Source organism: Dipteris shenzhenensis, chromosome 28 (genome assembly GCF_047967505.1).
Source record: "Dipteris shenzhenensis isolate YYH24624 ecotype China chromosome 28, Dip_SZ_1.0, whole genome shotgun sequence".
Classification (NCBI taxonomy): Eukaryota; Viridiplantae; Streptophyta; class Polypodiopsida; order Gleicheniales; family Dipteridaceae; genus Dipteris; species Dipteris shenzhenensis.
This window is the reverse complement of record NC_141623.1, coordinates 14,936,532-14,960,777: the sequence shown is the minus strand read 5'-3', so window position 1 is coordinate 14,960,777 and position 24,246 is coordinate 14,936,532. Positions and strand designations below refer to the sequence as shown.

The 24,246-nt window shown below is 40.8% G+C and overlaps 1 protein-coding gene across 1 annotated transcript; it reads right to left on the bottom strand.

Annotated features, from left to right (window-relative positions):
• Positions 1-8,778: 8,778 nt before the first annotated feature.
• LOC147883235 (Single hybrid motif superfamily protein) lies at positions 8,779-10,517 on the bottom strand. The gene is made up of 6 exons (XM_087399812.1): positions 10,225-10,517; positions 10,088-10,136; positions 9,795-9,921; positions 9,610-9,680; positions 9,433-9,505; positions 8,779-9,311 (listed from the first exon to the last, which is right to left on the bottom strand). Exons 1-6 carry the CDS (start codon positions 10,361-10,363, stop codon positions 9,195-9,197), a joined length of 576 nt encoding a protein of 191 aa, XP_087255938.1. The 5' UTR covers positions 10,364-10,517; the 3' UTR covers positions 8,779-9,194.
• Positions 10,518-24,246: the final 13,729 nt, after the last annotated feature.

The window sequence follows — 24,246 nt, the reverse complement described above, 5'->3', positions numbered from 1 at the left end:
ATTGCATATATTGCATTTGGTTCGTCATTGAAAAAACTCTCAAACTCGTTGCAAAAAAGCTCATCATTACCCCCCCCCCCCCAAACTACATAAGAGAATATCTACAAGAGGGAGAGAAGGCTCATGGAAGAGGCTTGGGGAGACTAGAGCTACAACAACATGAGGCCTAATGGTGGAAGAGATTGATGAACAAGGGAGAGGAGGGCTGCTTTTATAGAGATTTTGTTACCCTCCTTCACCCATTTACAATTGCTACCTGTGGATTCCTTTCCCCATCAATCACATAAGCACGTATGTCACCATCCATGTCCTTTTTGGCTACTCTTGCCATGTGTCCCATCACAAGATGCTCAAGACTCTTAAAATATTGAGAAAGTCAAGAGTCTCCTCACATGGAGCCCATAGGGACCCTCTCTTTTCCACATGTCCACATCCTCCTTATTCCACATAGGAGTTCTAGAAGGATTCCTCTTGACTTCACACTCCTCCACATGCCTTCCACACGCTTGGCATGTGGCCTCTCTTATATTATTGGAACACATGGACATGAGCCCACCTCTTTATATGACTCACTCTTCCTATTTTCTAAAAAACTCCATAATATCCCATACACAAATAACTCTCACCCCATACCAAGGTATTTATAATTCATACCTATGGTATTTACAATGAGCCATTCCACTCATCCTCTCCATCCCATACAATATCATAGAAAATAGAAATAAGTGAGAGCCGCTAGGCTATCACTTGATACTCAAACTCTTATCAAACATACAGAAAAACAATACCAATGCCAAATTAAAAATATCAATTTTTGGCGTCACACCACCTTTTATTTTTGCACATAGTCCTCAGACTATTTGTTGCCAGGCATGGACCATGGATGCAACTTCACAAGCTCAATGATCCATGGATGCACCTTCAGGACCTCAATGATCTATGAAGTGTCTTCAGATGCTAGATTTGAAACACTTCACCAAACCGGCAATAAAAAGAGATAGGTTATTGCCTATTAGATCTAGCTTCCCAAAGCTTTGAGTACCATAAAGATTCCACACTATTTAGAATTCCACTTTGTGCAAGATCTTCAACTTTGTGCAGCCCCACACACGGTAGAAAGGAATTGCCTCATGGCCCGCTTCTCTCTCACTTTGAAGGCACCCATTCAACTGTGTGTGATACTGCACAGTCAAAGGGAGTTGCCAAGGCAATCATCATCACAGAGTAATACATGATATCTCATGCTAAGAAATCATGAGAAATGCACACAAATCAAGTAGGCTATTCGATATTTTAATGTGAATGCAAGCAAGAGGAGAACCATTTTCTATGCTTTTGTGTTTGGTCATCCGCTTCTGTCCACCGCTAAAGCTTCTCTCTCAGCCTACACATTTCTACACGTATGCTTTGAGTATTGAAGTTTTTGAATTACATACTTAATTAGCTTCTCGCTTTGGGCATCAATGATGTGTTCAAGGTTGTTGGGGTTTTGCTTCATTGGTTCAAATGAATAAACATACTCACATGGCAAGTTTTTGAGAGGGAATGATGGATTTGAGTAAGGAGATAACTTATGTGCTCGTATAGCGAGAGAGAACCTGTGACAGTCTTCTATCTCAATTTAAGAAAGATTGCAACGTTGAAACTTGGGGTCTAGACCATATTGGCATGTGCTACAAGGAGAATTGGGAATGGACACTCGATAATGGGTGTAGCATGCTCTTATATTAGAAGTTTGAATGATTGGATTTCTATGTGATGGTCTTCTATCTCAATTTAAGAAAGATTGCAACGTTGAAGCTTGGGGTCTAGACCATATTGGCATGTGCTAAAAGGAGAATTGGGAATCAACGCTCAATAATGGGTGTAGCATGCTTTTATATTAGAAGTTTGAATGATTGGATTTCTGTGTGAGAAGCATCAGTTGACTAGACCTTTCAATTTTGTGGCTCTCCATGCTTTCACAATATGTGAGTATTCTATTTTTAAGGAAATAATCTCCGAGAATTTATTGGTTGCTGCTATTAAAGATTGACTACCAGCAAACATCAACTAATGTTAGAATTTATGTCTGTAGTGTGTGATTCTCATGTGATCCTAATGCCTTTCATAGTGGAAAACATATATTATTTACTTGAAAGAACATTTGTGGTATGATTTCTTCCAAGGATGTTGATTCCCTAGTCAAGCCCTTGGTGACTCATGTTATGCTAAGAAAATGTTAACCAAGGGGAGAGGATGGTGACTTGATCTTGTCAAGAGAATGCATCCAAGATATGACTTGGAAAAGGCATGGGTAGACACTGACCATGTTCAAAGGGTGTGTGGATGGACTACAACATGTTTATGACCATGGTATGAGGCTACACTATTAAAGAGTGTTATTGTCTTGATTGAGCATTGCAAGTCCACCTAGTGGTGAGCTTTCTATTTGCATTGTGCAGGACTCATCACCAATTTCCACATGTGAGTTCAAGAAATACGATTGGGAATCACTAGTGTTTTAACTATCAATTAATTTGTTAAAAAACTTGGATTAAATCCACCATAATTTCATGGGTTTGTGGTAGATAAGGCCAAAGAGAGATTTTAGTACTATGTATAATGGAGGGCTAGACAACATCTTTAGGGCAAAAGAGAGGTCATGTGTTTTTCATTAAAAGCAAGGACTGCAAAGAGTTACATGCAATACATATAGTACCAAAGACATTGACAAACAATTTTATAACACTGTAGTGCCTAGAGGAATGAAAAAACAAGGGAGGAGGCAATAGAACAATCACAAATCATGAGAGCATGGTGGAGAAACAAACAAGTAACACTCCATTCTTGGACCAATTGAAGCCTTTGTGGGAGGATAGGATAGCTCAAGGGGCTAACGTCATGGTTCAGGTAAGTAACATACATTTGGATTTGAGAGTGTTTGTTTTCTTTTGGATTGTAATGCAATTTAATTTGGCTCATTTGCAGTGGATTCTAAGGAACTTGCCAACACTCCAAAGACAAACTTGTCAGAATCCAAACATGGAATCTAGTAGGCATTGGAGGGTATATAAGGCAAATATCATTGTATGATGCTTGTGTTGGGGACTTGACTATTGCATCGTTGCAAATTGCACGGTGTGGCCAACACGAAAGAGGATTGCATATATTGCATTTGGTTCGTCATTGAAAAAACTCTCAAACTCGTTGCAAAAAAGCTCATCATTACCCCCCCCCCCCCAAACTACATAAGAGAATATCTACAAGAGGGAGAGAAGGCTCATGGAAGAGGCTTGGGGAGACTAGAGCTACAACAACATGAGGCCTAATGGTGGAAGAGATTGATGAACAAGGGAGAGGAGGGCTGCTTTTATAGAGATTTTGTTACCCTCCTTCACCCATTTACAATTGCTACCTGTGGATTCCTTTCCCCATCAATCACATAAGCACGTATGTCACCATCCATGTCCTTTTTGGCTACTCTTGCCATGTGTCCCATCACAAGATGCTCAAGACTCTTAAAATATTGAGAAAGTCAAGAGTCTCCTCACATGGAGCCCATAGGGACCCTCTCTTTTCCACATGTCCACATCCTCCTTATTCCACATAGGAGTTCTAGAAGGATTCCTCTTGACTTCACACTCCTCCACATGCCTTCCACACGCTTGGCATGTGGCCTCTCTTATATTATTGGAACACATGGACATGAGCCCACCTCTTTATATGACTCACTCTTCCTATTTTCTAAAAAACTCCATAATATCCCATACACAAATAACTCTCACCCCATACCAAGGTATTTATAATTCATACCTATGGTATTTACAATGAGCCATTCCACTCATCCTCTCCATCCCATACAATATCATAGAAAATAGAAATAAGTGAGAGCCGCTAGGCTATCACTTGATACTCAAACTCTTATCAAACATACAGAAAAACAATACCAATGCCAAATTAAAAATATCAATTTTTGGCGTCACACCACCTTTTATTTTTGCACATAGTCCTCAGACTATTTGTTGCCAGGCATGGACCATGGATGCAACTTCACAAGCTCAATGATCCATGGATGCACCTTCAGGACCTCAATGATCTATGAAGTGTCTTCAGATGCTAGATTTGAAACACTTCACCAAACCGGCAATAAAAAGAGATAGGTTATTGCCTATTAGATCTAGCTTCCCAAAGCTTTGAGTACCATAAAGATTCCACACTATTTAGAATTCCACTTTGTGCAAGATCTTCAACTTTGTGCAGCCCCACACACGGTAGAAAGGAATTGCCTCATGGCCCGCTTCTCTCTCACTTTGAAGGCACCCATTCAACTGTGTGTGATACTGCACAGTCAAAGGGAGTTGCCAAGGCAATCATCATCACAGAGTAATACATGATATCTCATGCTAAGAAATCATGAGAAATGCACACAAATCAAGTAGGCTATTCGATATTTTAATGTGAATGCAAGCAAGAGGAGAACCATTTTCTATGCTTTTGTGTTTGGTCATCCGCTTCTGTCCACCGCTAAAGCTTCTCTCTCAGCCTACACATTTCTACACGTATGCTTTGAGTATTGAAGTTTTTGAATTACATACTTAATTAGCTTCTCGCTTTGGGCATCAATGATGTGTTCAAGGTTGTTGGGGTTTTGCTTCATTGGTTCAAATGAATAAACATACTCACATGGCAAGTTTTTGAGAGGGAATGATGGATTTGAGTAAGGAGATAACTTATGTGCTCGTATAGCGAGAGAGAACCTGTGACAGTCTTCTATCTCAATTTAAGAAATATTGCAACGTTGAAACTTGGGGTCTAGACCATATTGGCATGTGCTACAAGGAGAATTGGGAATGGACACTCGATAATGGGTGTAGCATGCTCTTATATTAGAAGTTTGAATGATTGGATTTCCATGTGATGGTCTTCTATCTCAATTTAAGAAAGATTGCAACGTTGAAGCTTGGGGTCTAGACCATATTGGCATGTGCTAAAAGGAGGATTGGGAATCAACACTCAATAATGGGTGTAGCATGCTTTTATATTAGAAGTTTGAATGATTGGATTTCTATGTGAGAAGCATCAGTTGACTAGACCTTTCAATTTTGTGGCTCTCCATGCTTTCACAATATGTGAGTATTCTATTGCTAAGGAAATAATCTCCGAGAATTTATTGGTTGCTGCTATTAAAGATTGACTACCAGCAAACATCAACTAATGTTAGAATTTATGTCTGTAGTGTGTGATTCTCATGTGATCCTAATGCCTTTCATAGTGGAAAACATATATTATTTACTTGAAAGAACATTTGTGGTATGATTTCTTCCAGGGATGTTGATTCCCTAGTCAAGCCCTTGGTGACTCATGTTATGCTAAGAAAATGTTAACCAAGGGGAGAGGATGGTGACTTGATCTTGTCAAGAGAATGCATCCAAGATATGACTTGGAAAAGGCATGGGTAGACACTGACCATGTTCAAAGGGTGTGTGGATGGACTACAACATGTTTATGACCATGGTATGAGGCTACACTATTAAAGAGTGTTATTGTCTTGATTGAGCATTGCAAGTCCACCTAGTGGTGAGCTTTCTATTTGCATTGTGCAGGACTCATCACCAATTTCCACATGTGAGTTCAAGAAATACGATTGGGAATCACTAATGTTTTAACTATCAATTAATTTGTTAAAAGACTTGGATTAAATCCACCATAATTTCATGGGTTTGTGGTAGATAAGGCCAAAGAGAGATTTTAGTACTATGTATAATGGAGGGCTAGACAACATCTTTAGGGCAAAAGAGAGGTCATGTGTTTTTCATTAAAAGCAAGGACTGCAAAGAGTTACATGCAATACATATAGTACCAAAGACATTGACAAACAATTTTATAACACTGTAGTGCCTAGAGGAATGAAAAAACAAGGGAGGAGGCAATAGAACAATCACAAATCATGAGAGCATGGTGGAGAAACAAACAAGTAACACTCCATTCTTGGACCAATTGAAGCCTTTGTGGGAGGATAGGATAGCTCAAGGGGCTAACGTCATGGTTCAAGTAAGTAACATACATTTGGATTTGAGAGTGTTTGTTTTCTTTTGGATTGTAATGCAATTTAATTTGGCTCATTTGCAGTGGATTCTAAGGAACTTGCCAACACTCCAAAGACAAACTTGTCAGAATCCAAACATGGAATCTAGTAGGCATTGGAGGGTATATAAGGCAAATATCATTGTATGATGCTTGTGTTGGGGACTTGACTATTGCATCGTTGCAAATTGCACGGTGTGGCCAACACGAAAGAGGATTGCATATATTGCATTTGGTCCGTCATTGAAAAAACTCTCAAACTCGTTGCAAAAAAGCTCATCATTACCCCCCCCGCCCCCCCCCCCCAAACTCCTTAGTAATGTATACGAAGCCCATACTAAAGAGCGCTCTTCATTTTGATTTAGAAAGCTTTGAATTCCAAGTTCAGAGCAAAAAGGTATGCTCCTATGAAGTTCGATGCCTATTTATGCAAACGTGTTTAGGAAAGTGATTTGGGGATTGGAGCTCCCCCAAAAGTGGAAATCACTTTCTTGAGCATAAAATGCCTTATGATGGCAAAAGTGTAAGAATGTGCCTTGGAAGGGAGGAGGGCCTTTGAAATCACCTTTGAAAGGGCTTTGGAGAAATTGTGCTTAAGAAAGCGATATGGAAAATGTGGATAGCTCTTGCTTGCATTTCTCTCAACGGAAAATATGTATAGCTCTTGCTTGCATTTCTCTCAACGAGGGTGATATAGAGGTGAGCACTCCATCGACATTCTCAAAAGATCCCCACAACATGACAATCATTGCTGAGAACTACACGTTTTTGGCACCATTGTTGAGGAGTTCTAGGTATGTTTTGGGATGCATTAGATTCTCTCAACGCATTGCCCAATGCTTAAGTAGCTTAATGTATGGCTATTGGTATTGGAGCTTAGCAAGTGTGAGTGCAAAGAGGGTGTTCTCAATGTTTTTGTGTGCTTTTACTATACAATAGTGGTCAAATTGAAGGGATAGATAGGTGTTTGGATTGCTAAGGTACTAGTCTAACGCATTGCCCAATGCTTAATAGCTTAATGGACAACTATTGGTATTGGAGCTTAGGAAGTGTGAGTGAAAAGAGAGTGTTTTCAGTGTTTTTGTGTGCTTTTGCTATACAATAGTCATCAAATTGAAGGGATAGATAGGTGTTTGGATTGCTAAGGTACTAGTCTTTTTAAAAGCAAAGAAATGATGCGTTTGTGAGAATTTGAAGCTGTTTGAAGGAACAAGTTCTTTCCACATCATAGAAAATCTTAAAATGTGTTGGAAATGTGTTCTTTTTTGTTGTTTTTTTTTTCATATATATATATATATTAAAATTTTGGTTTCCATAGGTAGAGTAGATAAGATAAAACCGTTCGGGCCCAAAAAACCCTGAACAAAAACAAGATTTGAGGTAAAAATAATTAAAAAATCAATCAACAAAAAGTACACATTTGGACATTGACTTAGCAAATAGGCATTGACATATACGTCAGTGCTGCTGCTTGATCTAGCACACCTACCTAACATCCTCACCAATTGCTAGTTGGACAATTAATGCTGGCAGCTGTAGGGCAGTTGGAATAGGACACTGACATATAAGTCATCGCTGTTGACTTAATACATCATGCTGACTTAGCCAACCAACAAATTAACTACCTAGACTGAAGTAATTTGGTCAATTCTTATCAACATCTAACTGTGAACTGTAAGTCAGTGCCCTGATGAACTTGGTCCAGTGATGATGTCCAAGTCACTTTTTTGCGAATTTTGATGTATTGCTCAATTGCTAGGTAGGAATCTGAGAAGTTTTGACAGCATTTCTAGAGATTTGCTAAGTTAGTGTCAAATTTTGCTAAGTTAGCATCTTGCACTAACTCAACGTCCTAATCCCTGTTTGTAGCCTTAAGTCAAGGTCGAGGGGTAAAGATTAAGTCAATGCCATTGACTTAGCCTAAGTCAAACTGATAATGGGTCATCTACATGTACCTTAGGTTTAGTAGGGTGCTACAAATACAACTGAAGCATGAAGATAGTGCTTGAAACAACATCCACCTCCTCAAGTCAAAATCTGCAGTGGAATGCTTAGAGCCTGATTATGTCTTAAAAGGGGGGCCACAACCCTAAAAGGGGGGCAACTTGGAAACTCTCTAGAATGCACCTTCAAGTCAAGATGGTGACTTAAGGCTATGCCAGCATGGTGGAATTGCCTATCTTGTCAGCATGAAAGCTGGAGCAAAGTGCTAAATGAATCACAGAAGGCTACTCTTAGTGAACCCTAAAATGCCTTTGGGTCTAGCCAGAATGGATGTTCTGGTCAGGACGCTGACTTAGCTAAGTCAGCACCGTTGACATAGCTAAGTCAGTGCTGCTAACTTAGCCCCTGCCCTATAAAAATGCCTAGACGCTGACACAGATGTCTTGCCATTATGCTGCCAACATTCTCCCAGGTTTCCTATAGTTTTTGAATTTTCACTCCAGCCTCCATTTCAGTCTCGACAGCATCCTCTCAACATGGTTGATCACTACCCCATGTCATCAGATATTGAAGAATCCTTTCGATCGAGAATCGGATGTTCAGTTTGACTTCAAAGAAGAGATGTCTAGAATCCATGCGACCCACTTCCCTTTCCCCTTCCCCTTCTCGCTTCTCCTTCCGTTCTCCCTCCTCCTTCCATTCTCCCATCCTCCCTTCCTTTTCCTTTCTCCTTTCCCTTGCATGCATGTTTAAGTCAAATTTTCATTTCATTACAGTACCAGCTGTTTGTCACCTAAAACCTAAACCCTGCCAGCCTTGCTTTTGTAAATTGGTATCACCCAAATCTAACGTCCAACCAAACCTGATTTTGGATACACCATATATGCCTTCGAGAAAATAACTATCACTTCAGATATTCTTTTGGAAAAGCAGTGAGAAGACCATGTTATAAACCTCTGAATTGCACACGGCCACTCTGACAAGTCAAGTATGCATACATCCTGATTATTTCCCCCAAATTGCCGGGGCAGTTGATCGCTAATCCTCTCGTAGAAAAAGGCCCTGTTTGTAGGCCTCATGCTATAAATTCTGTGTTGCTTTCAGCTCGCATCCAAAGGATCTGAAGCAGATTACCTTTCGTGAACATCTAATGATCAAAACTACACAAATCTCCAAGAAGTCTGTCAAACTTTTGTAGTAATGCGTTCTGCATATTCTTTGCTGCTTAAAAAAGATGCTGCAGCTTTCTTCCAGTCATCAGGCTTTGGCATTATGATAGCAACAAAACCTTCAGTTGCTGCCTGCCAGCCAAAAAGTTTTTTTTTGGAGCATATTTAAGATACTGCAGGATACATCCCATCTTCCTTCCCGAAGAAAACAGATGGGCAAATTAGTTAAATAGACAAGGAATGGCGGTCTCACCTTAAGTTTTAGTAAGGACGGCTCATCTGTAAGGCGTTCGTTGACTTCGAGCAGTGCTCCTTTCACACAACATCTGTTATTCAATCCCCGATCACAAGCTGACTGCCAATATACTGTATTGCTAGTAGAGTGATGCCAAAACTCAAAGCGAACAAAATATCCCTCCAGACAACGGACCTGATGATGTAAGTGGTATTGTTCGAAATAACTTTACACAGAGCCGAATTGGGCTCCAGTACACGAGCATTCTGCAGACGATATCAGAGTTACACAATGTAATTCCGACTCCAAACACTTTCAACAAGTTGCGGGGTCAGATTAAATTTCTTCCTGATCAATCTTAGAATTTCCAAAACACTCACAGTTTTCCGCTTGCCTGTTGCTTTCATGTCAGCCCGGCTTTGCTTTCCCACATTGAAATCCACGGAAGTGACCGCAGAATCACCATCCAGTGCAATATGGGTTGGGGCTAATCCAATAACGCACAAGCTTTACAACAGGACGTATCCATGGACAAAATGAGATTTGGTAGTGGCAGATAATCCTTGGTTATTTTCATGAGGATTCTAAATCTTACAAAACCTTGTAGTCAAAGCACAACTTTAGTGTCACTTTTTTCCCATGTACAAGCTCAAGACAGAGGGGAGAGGGGTACCCATTGTTGTGCTTGTAGATGTACTGATCATGGCGCTCCTTCAAGAAATCTGCAAGGCGGGAGATCGCAGCAAGGTCAAGCAAAAAAGGGAGGATGAAGTGAATAAGAAGGGCGCCAGAAGTAGAGGTGATGATTACCAACGACGAAGAAATGATTGTAGTTAGATTCGACGGCAGGAGGAGGGCGCAAGGGGAGCTCTTGGGCAGTCGGATAGAGAGCCTGGGAGTGATGGGCTATCGAGGAGGACCCCTCATCGACAAAGCTCTCATCCTCCATCAGGGAACGCTTCTACGGCTTTAGGACTTCCTTTATGACCTTCACTTGAGCTAGCCGGAAGAAGAGTCCCAAACATGACTCCCTTTTTGGCCTGCCTTGGCCAGGTCTAAGGCCGCGTTCACACCACCCGCCCGGCCACGGATAAAGAGGGTGGAGAGGAAGATGTCAATAAAAGCAGCCTGACAATTACATCAATGGATGATTGGCTTAGTGGTAGGCAGACTCTTTTGGAAACAGGCCACCTGGGTACAATACCCAATTAAATTATTTCACGCGCTTCTCATTTGTTGTCCAACGAGTTGGGCGGCCCTCTAGTGTCGCCCATCATTTTTTGCACTCCACGTCTGGGTCCCCGTCCACGATTGGGCCACATTTGCAAACGCACTTGCACCTCATTTTTGCACGACGGGTAGGTGGGTGGTGTGAACCCGCCCTTAGTATTGGCGCTTCCTCTAAGAAGCTAAATTATGGCCCCATAATTTTGTCCCGCTCTTCTTCTTCTTCTTCTCTCTATGTCTCAGCTTAAAGCTAAATTTCTATTTAGGCCCCGCTTCTTCTTCTTCTCAGCTTTCAATTTGTCCGGGCAGGCCTCTTGAATGTATTCAACTTGTTAAAAAATAAATAAAAACTAAAAATAAATAACACACCCACACCACTCGAGGTCATGGGTGTTGGGCTAGTGGTTTGAGTGTTGGACTGCCAACCCTCAGGTCATGTGTTCAAGTCTTGGTGGCGCGGGCATTGTTGCGTGCATGTGTGTGGTGAGTGCCACAGTTATGGACCCATTGCTCACCGATCCCTAGGAAGCATGACTCCCTTAGCCACAATTGCATTAGAGCGCCTCCTCATGCTGACGTTGATGCTATTAAGCGGGGATAGTGTGTCCCTGCGATCTTGTAGAGTTACGCTGGAGTTCCCGCAAACATCTTGAGCCAAGAGCATCAAATTGGCTAGTCAGTTTTAGACCACCTAAGGTGACTTAGGCCCCATTTAAGAGCACTTCCCCATGCCAGCCAGTGGCACTAGAGCTGGGCCATTGGCAGCAGGGGGAATTAGCATCCCCACGACCCCACACTAGAACTGGGCCATTGGCAACAAGGGGAATTAGCATCCCCACGACCCCACATTTCCTGCTGGCTTGGCAGTGGGCTGCTAGCCTTGGAGAAGGGGATTTTGGCAATTCGAGCCCAACATTCGAATGCTGGATTGCCTAGAATCGGTTTGGAAGGCAGTTTTAGCCATCATGATGGTGCAAGCACCCCTCGTTTTGCCAAGCTTCAAAAGCAAAAACTACTGGCTGCGAAGGTGACTTTGTCTACAGGGGCTGACACCTCAAAGCCAAGTGATGACAAGCCCAAGAATCTTGATCCACGGTGCAAGATGGCCGCAAAGATTAGACGGCGCATGCCAATTGTAGGTTTTTGGTCAAAAGTTTATATTGAAAATGAGTGCTTTACAAAAGAAACTGCTAGTTGGGCTAGTGGTTAAGGCTCTCAATTGTGACACACGAGGTACCTGCCTATGAGTAATAAATTAGCCTAATAATTAGAAGTTTTAAAGGCCCCCCTAAAAAGCTTTGGCAACAAGATCAATGGATGGGCGACACCCGTCAAAATATGTCATCAAAATGGTCACGAGGGGTTGTTCTATATATATAATATTCTTTCAAATCTCCACATCCATTTGATGAATTTCTAAATCTCTATGTTGCAAATGCTAAGAGAACACAAAAAATATGTGAGTGCTTTGTGAGTGTTATGAGACTACTCGGTAGTGTTTTGTGACTATTATGGGACCACTTGGTGGTTTATGACTGCTTGGCAGTGCATTTGATTCCTAGGTTCAAATTTCCACATCCATTTGATGAATCTCTACATCTACTCTGCTGCAAATAATAAGAGAACACAAACACTGGTCATGCAAATATGTGAGTGCTTTGTCATTGTTATTAGACTTTGGTAGTGCTTTGCGACTATTATGTGGTTGGTTGGTAGTTTATGACTACTTGGTAGTGCATTTGATTCTTAGGCCACAGGTGATGGTGCTCCTCATAAATGGTCGTGTATGTGTGGGCGTGTGAGTGAGAGAGGTAGAATTGCTCGTGCACATTGCCTCCTAGTATAGTGGTAAAGCAAGTGCTTTTGGATATAAAAGAGAAAGCAAACTAGATTCGAACATGCAGCTATATTGACGAAGAATATGTTCTATCTGAATTTTGCTAGTTTAGCATATAACCAAACATTTGTTTTTTGAAAATTAAATCTAGCACAAAGAAATTTCAATTTGGCACATAGCACTTTGCATTTTGAACATAATACTTTGCATTTAGCACATAACCACACATTTTGTGCGAGGAGAGTTGGCACAATAATTATAAGACCAAGGAACGTGCCTTTCCTTAAGTTCTTATTGATTTGCATTTAGCACACAACAATTTGCATGTAGCACATAGCACTTTGAATTTGGCACATAGCACTTTGCATCTTTTAGTGCATAGCAATTTGAATTTGGTTAATAGCACTTTGCATTCCGCTTATAGCAGTACGCATTCCACACATAGTGCTTTGCATTTAGCACATAACCACACATTTGTGTGGGGGGAGAGTTGGCACAATTCCTCTCAAAAAATTACAAGAGCAACGAACATGCCCTTCTTTGGGTTCATTTCAAGTAACATTCAACACAACTCAATTTGGATTTAGCACATAGCAATTTGATTTAGCACATAGTACCCTACATATAGCACATAACCACACATTTGTGTGAGGGTAGAGTCTAAAATTATAAGACCAAGAAAGATGCCTTTCCTTGGGTTCATATTGATTTGCATTTAGCACATACCAATTTGAATTTTGCAAATAGCACTTTGCATTTGATACATAACACTTTTCATTTATGTCATATAATGGGATATTTGACTCTAGTAATGATCTTAACTTCCTGAAAGAATCAATTTAAATTATATTTTACGATAAAATAGCATTTTTATAATGTATTAATAAATGTTCTATGGTTCAAGAAATCTATTGATGAATTACCATGGGGGAAAACTCAATTGCAATTGTTATTTCTTTTTCTAAATGCTATCAACATAAATTACTTCTCTTTTTAAAGTAATTAACCCACATTGGTTTTACAAAACTTGGTGGAGAAGGATGGATTATACACATGAGGAGAGAGAGAGAGAGAGAGAGAGAGAGAGAGAGAGAGAGCATGTGTCTGTGTATGCAGTTGTCCGTGTGTATCGTGTGGAACACGCCCATTCTTCTTTCTCTAAGAGATGAAGCTCAGCACTTTGAGCATTTCTTACTAGAGAGAGAGAGAGAGAGAAAGAAAGAAAGAAAGAAAGTTTATTAAAGTCTTCCAAAGACCGATGGGTTTATGAGACTGTGAAAAACCTAGTACAAATGAGCTGTGGTGGTGGAGCTACTAAACAAGCATCCACACAATGCAAATGCAAAATATGTAGAACGTCAGTACTAAATCCTAAGTACAACATAGTCATGTTATGTCGGTAGAGGACTATCTCATCATCATCATTATCATCATTACCATCAAGACATTAGGGTGGATGTGGCAATGGGAGCATGAAATCGACGATAGAGTCTTGTCGGCCACTCAAAGGTGCAGCCCTAGCATGTCTCTTGTTCATAGCTCTGCGTCTGACCATGGCTACTGTGACCCCCGTTGGTCGAGACCCGACTCTAAACATGGAGAGGATGTCCCTAAGTGTGATCTATGTGTCAACCCTCTGTTTGAGCTGTCAGGTCATAGGCTCTGGGTCACTGTCATGTCAAGGCCTCGTCCTGTGGGTGTGCATGTAATCTGGCTGGAAAAACTCTGTGATAGAGCTCTGAGAGGGATCTCTTAAGGAAAAAGTCTCCTCCTATCTTCGTGCTCGAAGTATCCTCTTGCGGTGTCTGAGTGCCTCATAAACGAAACCTGCCAAAGATCATTGGTTTGGGTAGGAGATGAATCAGGCCACAACCCCATAGCTATCTCTGAAGAGGCAGTAGAAACATCTGCACATCTCATAGTAAACAGGACACCTGAAGATGAAGTGCTCCTCTGTCTCAACCTCCTGCATGTCACACAAAGTGCATATGTACCTCTCCTTGGGTAGTCGCCCTGCTCTGACGCTCTCGATACGAAGTCTATGTGAAGAAACCCGGAACTACCCAAGAGAGATCCTCAGTGAGTGGGGTAAGCAAATTTGAGTGTACCCTCGTGGGTCAATGAAACCCTCCGTTGTGATATGTAAGAAGTGATCTCTATAGAAGCCCAGCTTCACTGGAAGATCACTCTGAACCAGCTAGGTCTAGAATGTGTGTAGCTGTAATAGATCCTCACGGATAACCTGGTTGACCTTGTGTGATAGGAGGGGAGGGAGAGAGAGAGAGAGAGAGAGAGAGCGCATGTGTCTATGTATGCAGTTTTCCGTGTGTATCGTGTGCAGCACACGCCCATTCTTCTTTCTCTAAGAGATGAAGCTCAGCACTTTGAGCATTTCTTGCTAATGCGCTAGCACTTTTTTCTTTTAAACTAGTGAGGGACTTACATTTGAACACCATGCTTATCATGAGAATACCAGTGACCTAATTTGTTCCCTATATGCTATGTTGACGATGCAAGTTTGCTGCCCAAAGCCCAAATCCATTATGTTTGCAAGCCTATAATGGCTTACGACACAAAAACAAGCACAAGTCAGAGAAAGAGCAAGAGTAGATGATCTTTACCTTCGTTGCCCGGCTAGTGAATTTGAACCTTTAAATCCTTGAGATGCGCACAGAACAGCTATAAGAGTGTGAAGAGGAAAGACCTTTGCATTCACCACATCTGGAACAATCCTGTTCTCTGTCTTCCACTTTAAATAGTCTTGTTAGGAGAATCTCGTGAAGCCCCTGCCATTTTGCCCAAGAGTGCATCATTAGCAGTTTCTATCAATTACCATGCATAATCAAAGCTGCAATGCTTGTGCAAAGAATATGGCACTCTGTAGCATTGTCTTGGAATTACCCACCATTTTCTACTAACGTGATCTTTTGACGACCCAAAAACTTAAACTTAGCCCTCCGTAGGGCCTCTTGTGCCTGAGCTGCGTGACCATCTCTGCCGGCTGAAAATGAAGCTTGAAGCGGTGGCTCTTGGAAAGACTCGTCCAGCTCTCAATCGTTGTATGTTTGATCTCCATTTATGGGAGACGAGCTACCGTCTGCCGCATTGATGTTATTGAGCCTCATAGCCGGGAGCTATGGATTTGAGTCCTCCGTCTCTGATACCTCTCTTTGAAGAGCAGCGGCTCCAAAAAACAGAGCATGGCTGAGTCATTTCTAGCATTTGAGGCAGAAATGGATGGTGATTTCTTGAGTAGTCGAACGATTTCCAAGGAAATCAACATCAAAATCATTGATTGATCTTTGGCAAATCATCGTAGAGCTCCTCCGGCAGACCATATCTCAGCATCATCCGGACCCCGAGCGGCGAGATGGCTCCCCCTTCTCCTACCATAAAACTTCATAGGCCTGCGAGAAGCTTGTGACAAGATAGCCAATGCCTTCCAAGTAATGTGCCGCAATGAGGGCAAGGAGCAATAGCCATGGAATGGCATCGAAATTGGTGGTGAACAGAGGAGAGGGTTTTCCAAGGTGACAAAGTGAGAGGAGTGGGAAAGAATCGAGAGCAAGCAGTGGAAGATGTGGGGATGTGAGCTTAGAGAGATGGTAGAAATCGATGGTTGAAGAGGAAGAAAAAGATGAAGATGTAGAACTTTCAAAAATCCCATGCCAAAGTTTGCAATCTATACAATAATGAATGGGCTTACCAAATGCATGATCGTTCTAGTGACGATAGGAAGTGAATCTGCAGGGATGGAAAAGATCCCAAAGACATAATCATGAAGGAGAAGGCCAGGGATTGAATTAAAAGAAAATTGCAAGTAGTGGGTGGGGCCCACAAGCATCTGATACACTACCATAGCCATAGCTTCAAGGAGGAATAAGGAAAGAAGAGCAGTAGGGAGTATGCGCCCCCTGATGTCTAGAAATTATGTGAACACCAAGAAGGAAAGAAGAGCCAATGTAAGAGAAGGAAGAGGAGTTACAAAGAAGACATTTTGATAGTTCTGTGCCTCAAACGAGGCAGGAGGGTTTTCTTGCCATTTTAATAATCTATTTTCCAAAACCATGGCATGTGGCTCAAGAAGAAGCAAGTATTTCATTTCATGGCACAATGCTACTTGAAGTACCTAACGATTTTTAAAGGCCATTGGACTATTAAAATGCAATTTCTATAGGATGATCTCCATAAATGCCAATTTGAAACTTAACAAAATTTTATTAAAATTACATGTGGAAATTCACAAAAGGGTTTCAATCCTCCACTATAGCACTCCCTCTATGGAGACACTGCTACAAAACCCCAAAGGTATACGACCTCCATCAACTTCATCCCAGCTAGTAGAATCAAAATGCCCCTTTGTTTCCTCCAAATATTTTTGGCATGGACTTGCATCTTGCATCTTGCAATTGCCCGACACATTTTTCATGGCAATAGCCTGCCAATTACATGCCACCTCCTCCATTTCAACCTCCTCATTCCTTGGTTCTTTGGAATGGCCACAAGGACCCACTTCATGGAGGTCCATCTTCCATTGCATGTGCCCTTGCTCTTAGTGAGCAATCTTCATTATGAGTGTGGATCTCATGTTGGATTTGTGAGAGCGCTCCTAGTAGGTGCCCACGACATTCAAAAAACTAGTGCAGAGTGGAAGGGGCAGGCTTAAGGGTGAGCGCAAGGAGGGAGGGGGGGAAGTGGGCTGATGATGGAGCACAGGGAGAGAGGGAGTTGAGAGGGATACCAATCGCTTGATTTCCTCAACGATGGCAAGCTTATAGTTCCTAACAACTCCTAACAAAAGTGCTCATACACCTGTCACTCTAATGAATATTTCTCTCATCTTCCAGTAAAAGGTCTATAGAAAGTCTCGGCTTTCGATGCAAATTCCACATGTAATCTAAACAAACAACACCGTTTTCTCTTACTCCACTAAACAATATCATGCATGCATTCTAGAAAGGGCATTGGTTTTGATGATAGGATCAAGATGTGAAGTGCCAATGGTCGATTGGGAAGGTCGATAGGATGTGAAGTGCCAATGGTCAATTGGGAACGTCGATAGTTGATAGTTGATAGTTCGTAGTCGATAATCAATTTTGTGGACCTAGGAGCAGTGTTGGAGTAGTGCCCTTTTTCCTTTCTATTGTAGAGTCTTTAAAGGGAGGCTACAACGTGTGCATAGCAATTCATTATGCGCCCATATGTTGCAACATCATACTATACTTCATACATGACAAAAATGTACCCCACATTTAAAAAAAGCTTGTAAGAAATTAAAAAACAATGCATGTGCGAGAGCTCAAGCACACAGGATAGATTGAAAAAAATGGAAACACTTTTCTACATGCTCAACAAATGAGTGCTCATCAAGCATCCTTTATTACATTATCCTTGCCATTACATAGGTCAACAAGAGAATTTCAACTTATTAATACAAATCACAAGGACAATAGAGCATTTCCATTAAAAAAAACAATCAAAACCAAAAACTAGAAGAGAATTCACTAGATATAAGATGTGACACAATCATTAACAAGTATATAAAGTGAGATGAAATGGACAACATGTGCCTCTCATCCTTTGTAGTAGAGTACAACGAGACGCTATTGTATCATGCACTTTAGACCCAGTCATTACACTAGTGAGACATTAACAATCGTTAACAAGTACATAAAGCAAGACAAAATGGACAACATGTTCCTCTCATCATTTGTAGTAGAGTACAACCAAACTTTGCTATATCATGCACTTTAGGCCTAGTTCCTTAAAATTTTTCATAAACATGTCAAAAATCAAATTTCATCTTCCTCTAGGTTTACATGTGAAGACACAACATTTTGAAGGTGCTTGTTGTGCAATCCTACAATATGGAGAATTGCAAGATCATGAACTTGCATGTGAATACAATTGTTTCTTGGTCTTGAATTCTTGCATGGGTGCCATGATGGTAGGTGGACAATGATCTAAAAATTGCAACAATCATTATCTAAGTAGTTGAGCTTGTCTAAACACTGAAGCACCCAACCATTAAAAGCATCCAAAACAATAAGATATAGACAATTACAATTCACACATTAATATCCAATGATAAAACATTCCACTCACTAGTAAAAAAGAGAGCATAACATAGCTATTATTAGATATCTAATTACTTATTAAACAAACATCTGTTGAGAATATCATTATTAAAGTGATAAAGGCTGCCATATGATATGGGAGCCACAAAGTCAAATATTAATTGACTTTACTCGATGTGTCTAAATCTAAAATAGTAAACATATAATAGCAACACAAAACCAAGATGATCTAGATCAACTTTGCTAATCACACATTTGGTTGGGAAGGTCGTTATTGGGTCAATACATTCCACCAATTGCGAATAACTATGAGCCGCATACTCATATAATCACTCGCTCTACTTGATTCCTACATCACACACACACACACACGCGTGCGTGCACACACACATGCACACATGCATGCGCACACACATAGGCGTACATGCATGCACATGCGCACGTGTACATACTCACACATGCACACACACACAAGTGGTCCTTGATAGGGGCAAAGAGACGTGATACAAGCCAACAAATGTGAGCCACACACCTAGCTTTGCCCCTCACCCCCCCTTCTCTCTCTCTCTCTCTCTCTCTCCATTAGGGGAATTTGGACTTTGAAAGGGTTTCACAAGGAGTGGACTAGCAAAATAGATTAAAAACTAACGGTTTATACAGGATCCCATCACCCCCATATGAGTCCCAAAAAGTGTATCTCCCCAGGCTTTGTTGGTCCCAAAGAATGCATCTCCCTCTCTCACTTGCAAAAAGTTTCCCCTCTTTACACCCTAATGTGGTCCCCATTTCCTAAAAGTATCTTGAAGGTACTATTGCCCCAAAAATTCAAATTTTCTAAATAGTTCCAAAATGACATGAAGCCCTTCCAAGCCTTCCCCAAACTCGTGCCTATACACCCAAATCACTTTCCAAACACTAAATCTTCTTCTCACCATAATCACTTTCGAACCCACAGTTGCTTCCATGGATCCTATTCTACTTGTGCTAATATGAAATATTTATTGCTTTAAATCCCTATATGCAAATTTATTTTTCAAATCCTTTCATGGATCCATTGTAAGATTTCCCTACAATGCGGTGCTTTGCAGTTGGTGGTGGAGCAACAAAGCATAGAATGCAAGCTACATGATGCATGCTTATTGTAATGCTATTTTGTAGTCTAAAATTTTGGGGCTTTAACTCCCTAATTCCAATCTCGTTTCTCACATCCTCTCATGGTTCCATTTCAAGATGCGACAAATAAGAAATAGAAGTTCTCCCTCAGTTATAAGCACATGTCACAAATTGTGTGCTTGGTAGTTAGTGGTGGAGCAAAGAAGCATAGGGTGCAAGCCACATGGTGCATGAGGGTTGAATTTTAGAGATTCTTAATTGTCTTCTCCTTATCATTTGTTGTATAGGATAAACATCATTCAAAATTTTCCAAGCACAGGTGAGCAATGTCAAATGGATTTCAAGGATGTTGAGCATCGATGGCCAAAAAGATTCAAGCAATCAAAACTAGAGGGGAGGTTATTGATAGAATCTTACATGGTATTTACTAATTTTTGAGGTGGATGTAAGGGATCTGGTCATTCTTTAGCACTTACCACTAAACCCACGTATATTATATCTAGCTTGTAGGTTTTGTTGCTCTTTAGATGACACATATTGTATTATAGTGTGCCCTTTTGTAGACACTATTATAGATGACACATATTGTATTATAATGTGCCCTTTTGTAGCCACTATATTTGGGTCACCAATGGAGCTATATGGTACTTGCTCTTTCTGATGCAATCAGAAAGAGAACCGATGGAGGTATATGGTACTTGCCCTTTCTGATGCAATCAATCTTCTTTCATTCCAAAGAGAAAAATGATTATCTTTCTTTATTTAATAAGAATTTATTTTTCTATTGTACAAAATCCATAGAAATGTTGCCTCTGAGAGAATAGGTTTCCTATCTAATTATTTGGAAAAGCATAAGCACCATTCTCATGAGATTAAGTAAAATCATAATCTATATTGTATGCAGAAGAGGTCACTAGATATCTTATTGTTGATTATTGTCAATGTTTATCCAAAAATGAAATAAGAAAAAGTCTCCTGGCCCCAAATGTGTGAAGGCTTTATTTAAAGTTTCAAATTTTGATGAATTCTTATGCCATTACTTCTTGCCTCTAATTGGTGTTTGATGAACTCTTATGGAATTATATTGTTGCCTCTAATCTATCACTCTGAAATGTAGCAGTTTTTAAATTTTCCTTTAACGAATACAATACACCCATTAGCCACACATTTATACTAAAAATCAATTGTGCCAAAAAGAACAAGTACAATATAAACAAAGAAAGGCAACTACATCAACTAGATTTTTAATTTGAAAATACATAATAATGTTGCATTAGAGAGATTTAGTTAATTCTAACAAGATTGAAGAATAAACAACAAAGTTTGCAATGTATGGGTATGTGTATGGGTGTGCGTGTTGTAATTAATAAATTTTTAATAAAAAATTGATTTATGGGGCTTTGATTTGATAAAATAAAAAAGAGGTGTGTGTGCACGCGTGCGCGTGCATGCGTTCATGTTTGCTTGTGTTAGGGAGGGTTTATATGTAAAGGCCTCCTAATCCTTATGTGTGCACCTGCATGCATACAGGGCCCAAGAGGCCTTTTTGGTTAAAAATAAATGAATTTCCCTCCATGACATACACACACATACAAACAGGCACAATTTTTTAAATAAAGAAAATAAAATATTGCCAAGCTATTTCATTGACTCAGAGGGTTGGATTTGTAACTTCAGTGAAACAATAATAAATGTAGTTATAAATTGTATGGGTTGGTGTTTGGATACAATTAAACTACATCTAGCTATTTAAAATATGGCTTGTGTGAAAGATTTCCTACATCATTTGAATTAAGTTTGTTGAGACTATTCAAGGTTAGTGTTTGGATGAACTTTAGGTTACCTTTAGTTATTCAAAAGATGGCTTGCCTATTCAAGATTTCTTGCATCATTTGAAATAGGGTGTTGGGATTTAGTCATGGTTTGCATGAAGGCAACATAAAGGATTAATTTAGTTTCTTTTGAAATCAACAATACATCAATGCTAAACTTTACTCCTAGCCCAAAATATCACTTATTACTCTACCATGTCGTAGCTCATCTTGGTCCTTTTGCAACGGCATAAGAAATGTTGATATTGGAGTTTAAGAGCAAATGTTATGATTGGTGTTGCAAAAAATTCAAACATTTGGAGAGGGGAAAAAGAGAAGAGGTGCGCATTTGGTCATGAAATCTTGGCTTGGCCAAATGTGCACCGAATGCCATCTTGGACAAATGCATGCCTATGTGCACATCCCAAAAGAAAACATCTCTCTTTTTTTCCTTCTCTGGGTGTCTGACTTCTCCCCAGACTTCTCCCCATCTCCGAATCAATCATAACTTTTGCTCTCAAACTCTAATTTGGATGTTTCTTATGCCATTGCAATGGGAGCAACATGAGCTCTGACATTGGTATCTTTTTTGAAGTGTAAACTTGCACTTTCCAAAAAATAGCCCTGCTTTCTAGAATATGGGCCATCGTTGCAATTTAGCAAGGTCTCCTTTTTAAAAACATTGGAAAAGAGTCTTGATGGAAGGATCGTATCTCCCAAATGGTGCAAAAAGTAGAAATAATCAATAGCATCACTTTGAACCATCTTTCAATTCCCGATAGCTTTGGTTATCATCATATTTTGCCAGAATCCACCATCTTAGGCCTCAAATCTACATTTTAGAATCTTGCACGTAAATTCAAGCAGAAGAAGCAATCCAAAGTGCCTTTTCTTGACCTTTGGGCCATTATTTCCCCATCCAAATGGTTCAATCATGTAAATTACAAAGTATCAAAATTGCACTTTGTTCAAAATTCTACAACTCTCTCATACAAACATTTCCCAAAAACAAGTCATCTTCTCATAGATATTTTCCTTTCAAAGATGGTCAATATCAATAATTTGATGACAAAAATATAAAAAATGTGGCCTCTACTGTGTCTCCTAGACTCAAACTGGTTGTTGAGAGTACGAATTCCCTTCTAGAGGAGATCTATCTAAAGGCCCTCTAAGTTGGTGAGCTCCAATAGAGGATCTAGGTCTCAGGGTTACCAGGACAGTGCCTATACGGTGGCCATCTAGCTTGTGATTGCCCCCACAAGACATTGAGGAGCCTCTCCCACCCTCGCAAGGTTGGGTTCATCGATCTCATAAGTAGCAGAGGAGTATTAGACCCCTTGGGTGGAGCCCTCCAATAGGAAATGGACCAAGATGAAAAAGAAAGTGAGCAAGGACGCCACAAAGAATCATAGGCAATGCACCCAACTCAAACAAAAGGTGTGTGTGTAAACCGAGAGTTATCCTCTAAGACTCAAGGAGAGCAATTGGGGAGTGACCCCTCAGGTTGCACATAGATGCTGACAGATGAGACCTTCTTTGATCTTGTAGAAGACCCCCCTATAACAAGGGACTAGAATACCCAGGCATTTGCATAGTAGCAAGACACAAGATCTCCTGCTACTTTGGTGGCCACTGTCTCTTCTAGCCTCCCTGTTTGGAACCCAAGTGTAGGGGTTTAGAGAACTTAGGTGTGTGCACAATAAGGCATTGGAGCTCAATTACCCTCCTGTCTACCCCCCCCCCCCCCAGCCCCCCAGCCCCCCACCCCCCCTTCCCCCGATTTCTCCTTCTCCCTCCTATGCACCCATTCCCCTTGCTATAGTAACTATCTCTACCCACCCCCCACCCTCTTGCTTGCTACCATCTCCTCTCCCTTTCTCGTCATAGTAGTAGGTTTAATTGCTTCTTTTTCTTCCCTCACTCTTGCTCCTCCCCTAAACTGAATCTTGCTTCCCAACCTATGGTCAAGGAGGAGGCTAGGTCCTCTCCCCCTCCCCTCCCTCTAGCCTGTGACTTCTCCTCTCACTTGTAGTTCAGTTCCTCCTACAACTCAAGTCTCCTTGGTGCCACAGAAAGGGAGCTTGTTTTCCTAGCTTCCAAGACCTAGACCGCACCCAGGGAAGTCCCCAAGTTTTGGTGGCTTAAGCCTTGGAACTATCTAGAGATTTTGGATGCATATCCCCTGGCTCTAGAGGAGATGGTGTCAATCTTGTAGCCTCAAAAAGGGCGATCCATTGGTGTGGTTGGCTCCTCCTCTTGCCCATTTTGGGGTTCCCATTTTGCCTTCATGGGGGACCCCATCACTATTTGGTTGTATGATGGGGGAGCAAATGTACTGCATGATGGATTAGTGGATGGGACGACAAGGGATACATTTGTGGCTCACTTATGGTGCTTCAACTATCTTCTAGCTTGGCATTATTATAGAGAGGTTGGGTGTAGGCACGTCAGTAGCAGTGATTCGTTTGGAACCAAAGGTGGAGGTCACACTCTCGACTTCTTGGTCGTTTCAACACTGCACCGATATGTTTGGTGCTGACGTCTCATTCATGATATGCACTAGGCATGGAAGCTCAGCTTGGAGCTTGTCATGCCCTTGGTATCTAGATTCATAGATATAGAATATTCTCCTACCAAGCCCCCTTTGAAGTCACAAAAATCCAAGGTTGTGGTGCAAGCTCCCACTCATAGACAAGTATTTTTTTCTCTTTATCCTCATCCCCATGAGTTGAACCATGGTGAGTTGGAATGTGCATGGGCTCCACGA

What these genes read in the sequence shown, in the direction of transcription:
- LOC147883235 (XM_087399812.1), bottom strand. Translation starts at nt 10,363, where the DNA reads ATGGAGGATGAGAGCTTTGTCGATGAGGGGTCCTCCTCGATAGCCCAT. An exon ending in CAATCATTTCTTCGTCGTTG is followed by an intron (nt 10,137 to 10,224) that starts GTAATCATCACC and finishes CCCGCCTTGCAG; the next exon opens with ATTTCTTGAAGGAGCGCCAT. An exon ending in ATCTACAAGCACAACAATGG is followed by an intron (nt 9,922 to 10,087) that starts GTACCCCTCTCC and finishes CCTGTTGTAAAG; the next exon opens with CTTGTGCGTTATTGGATTAG.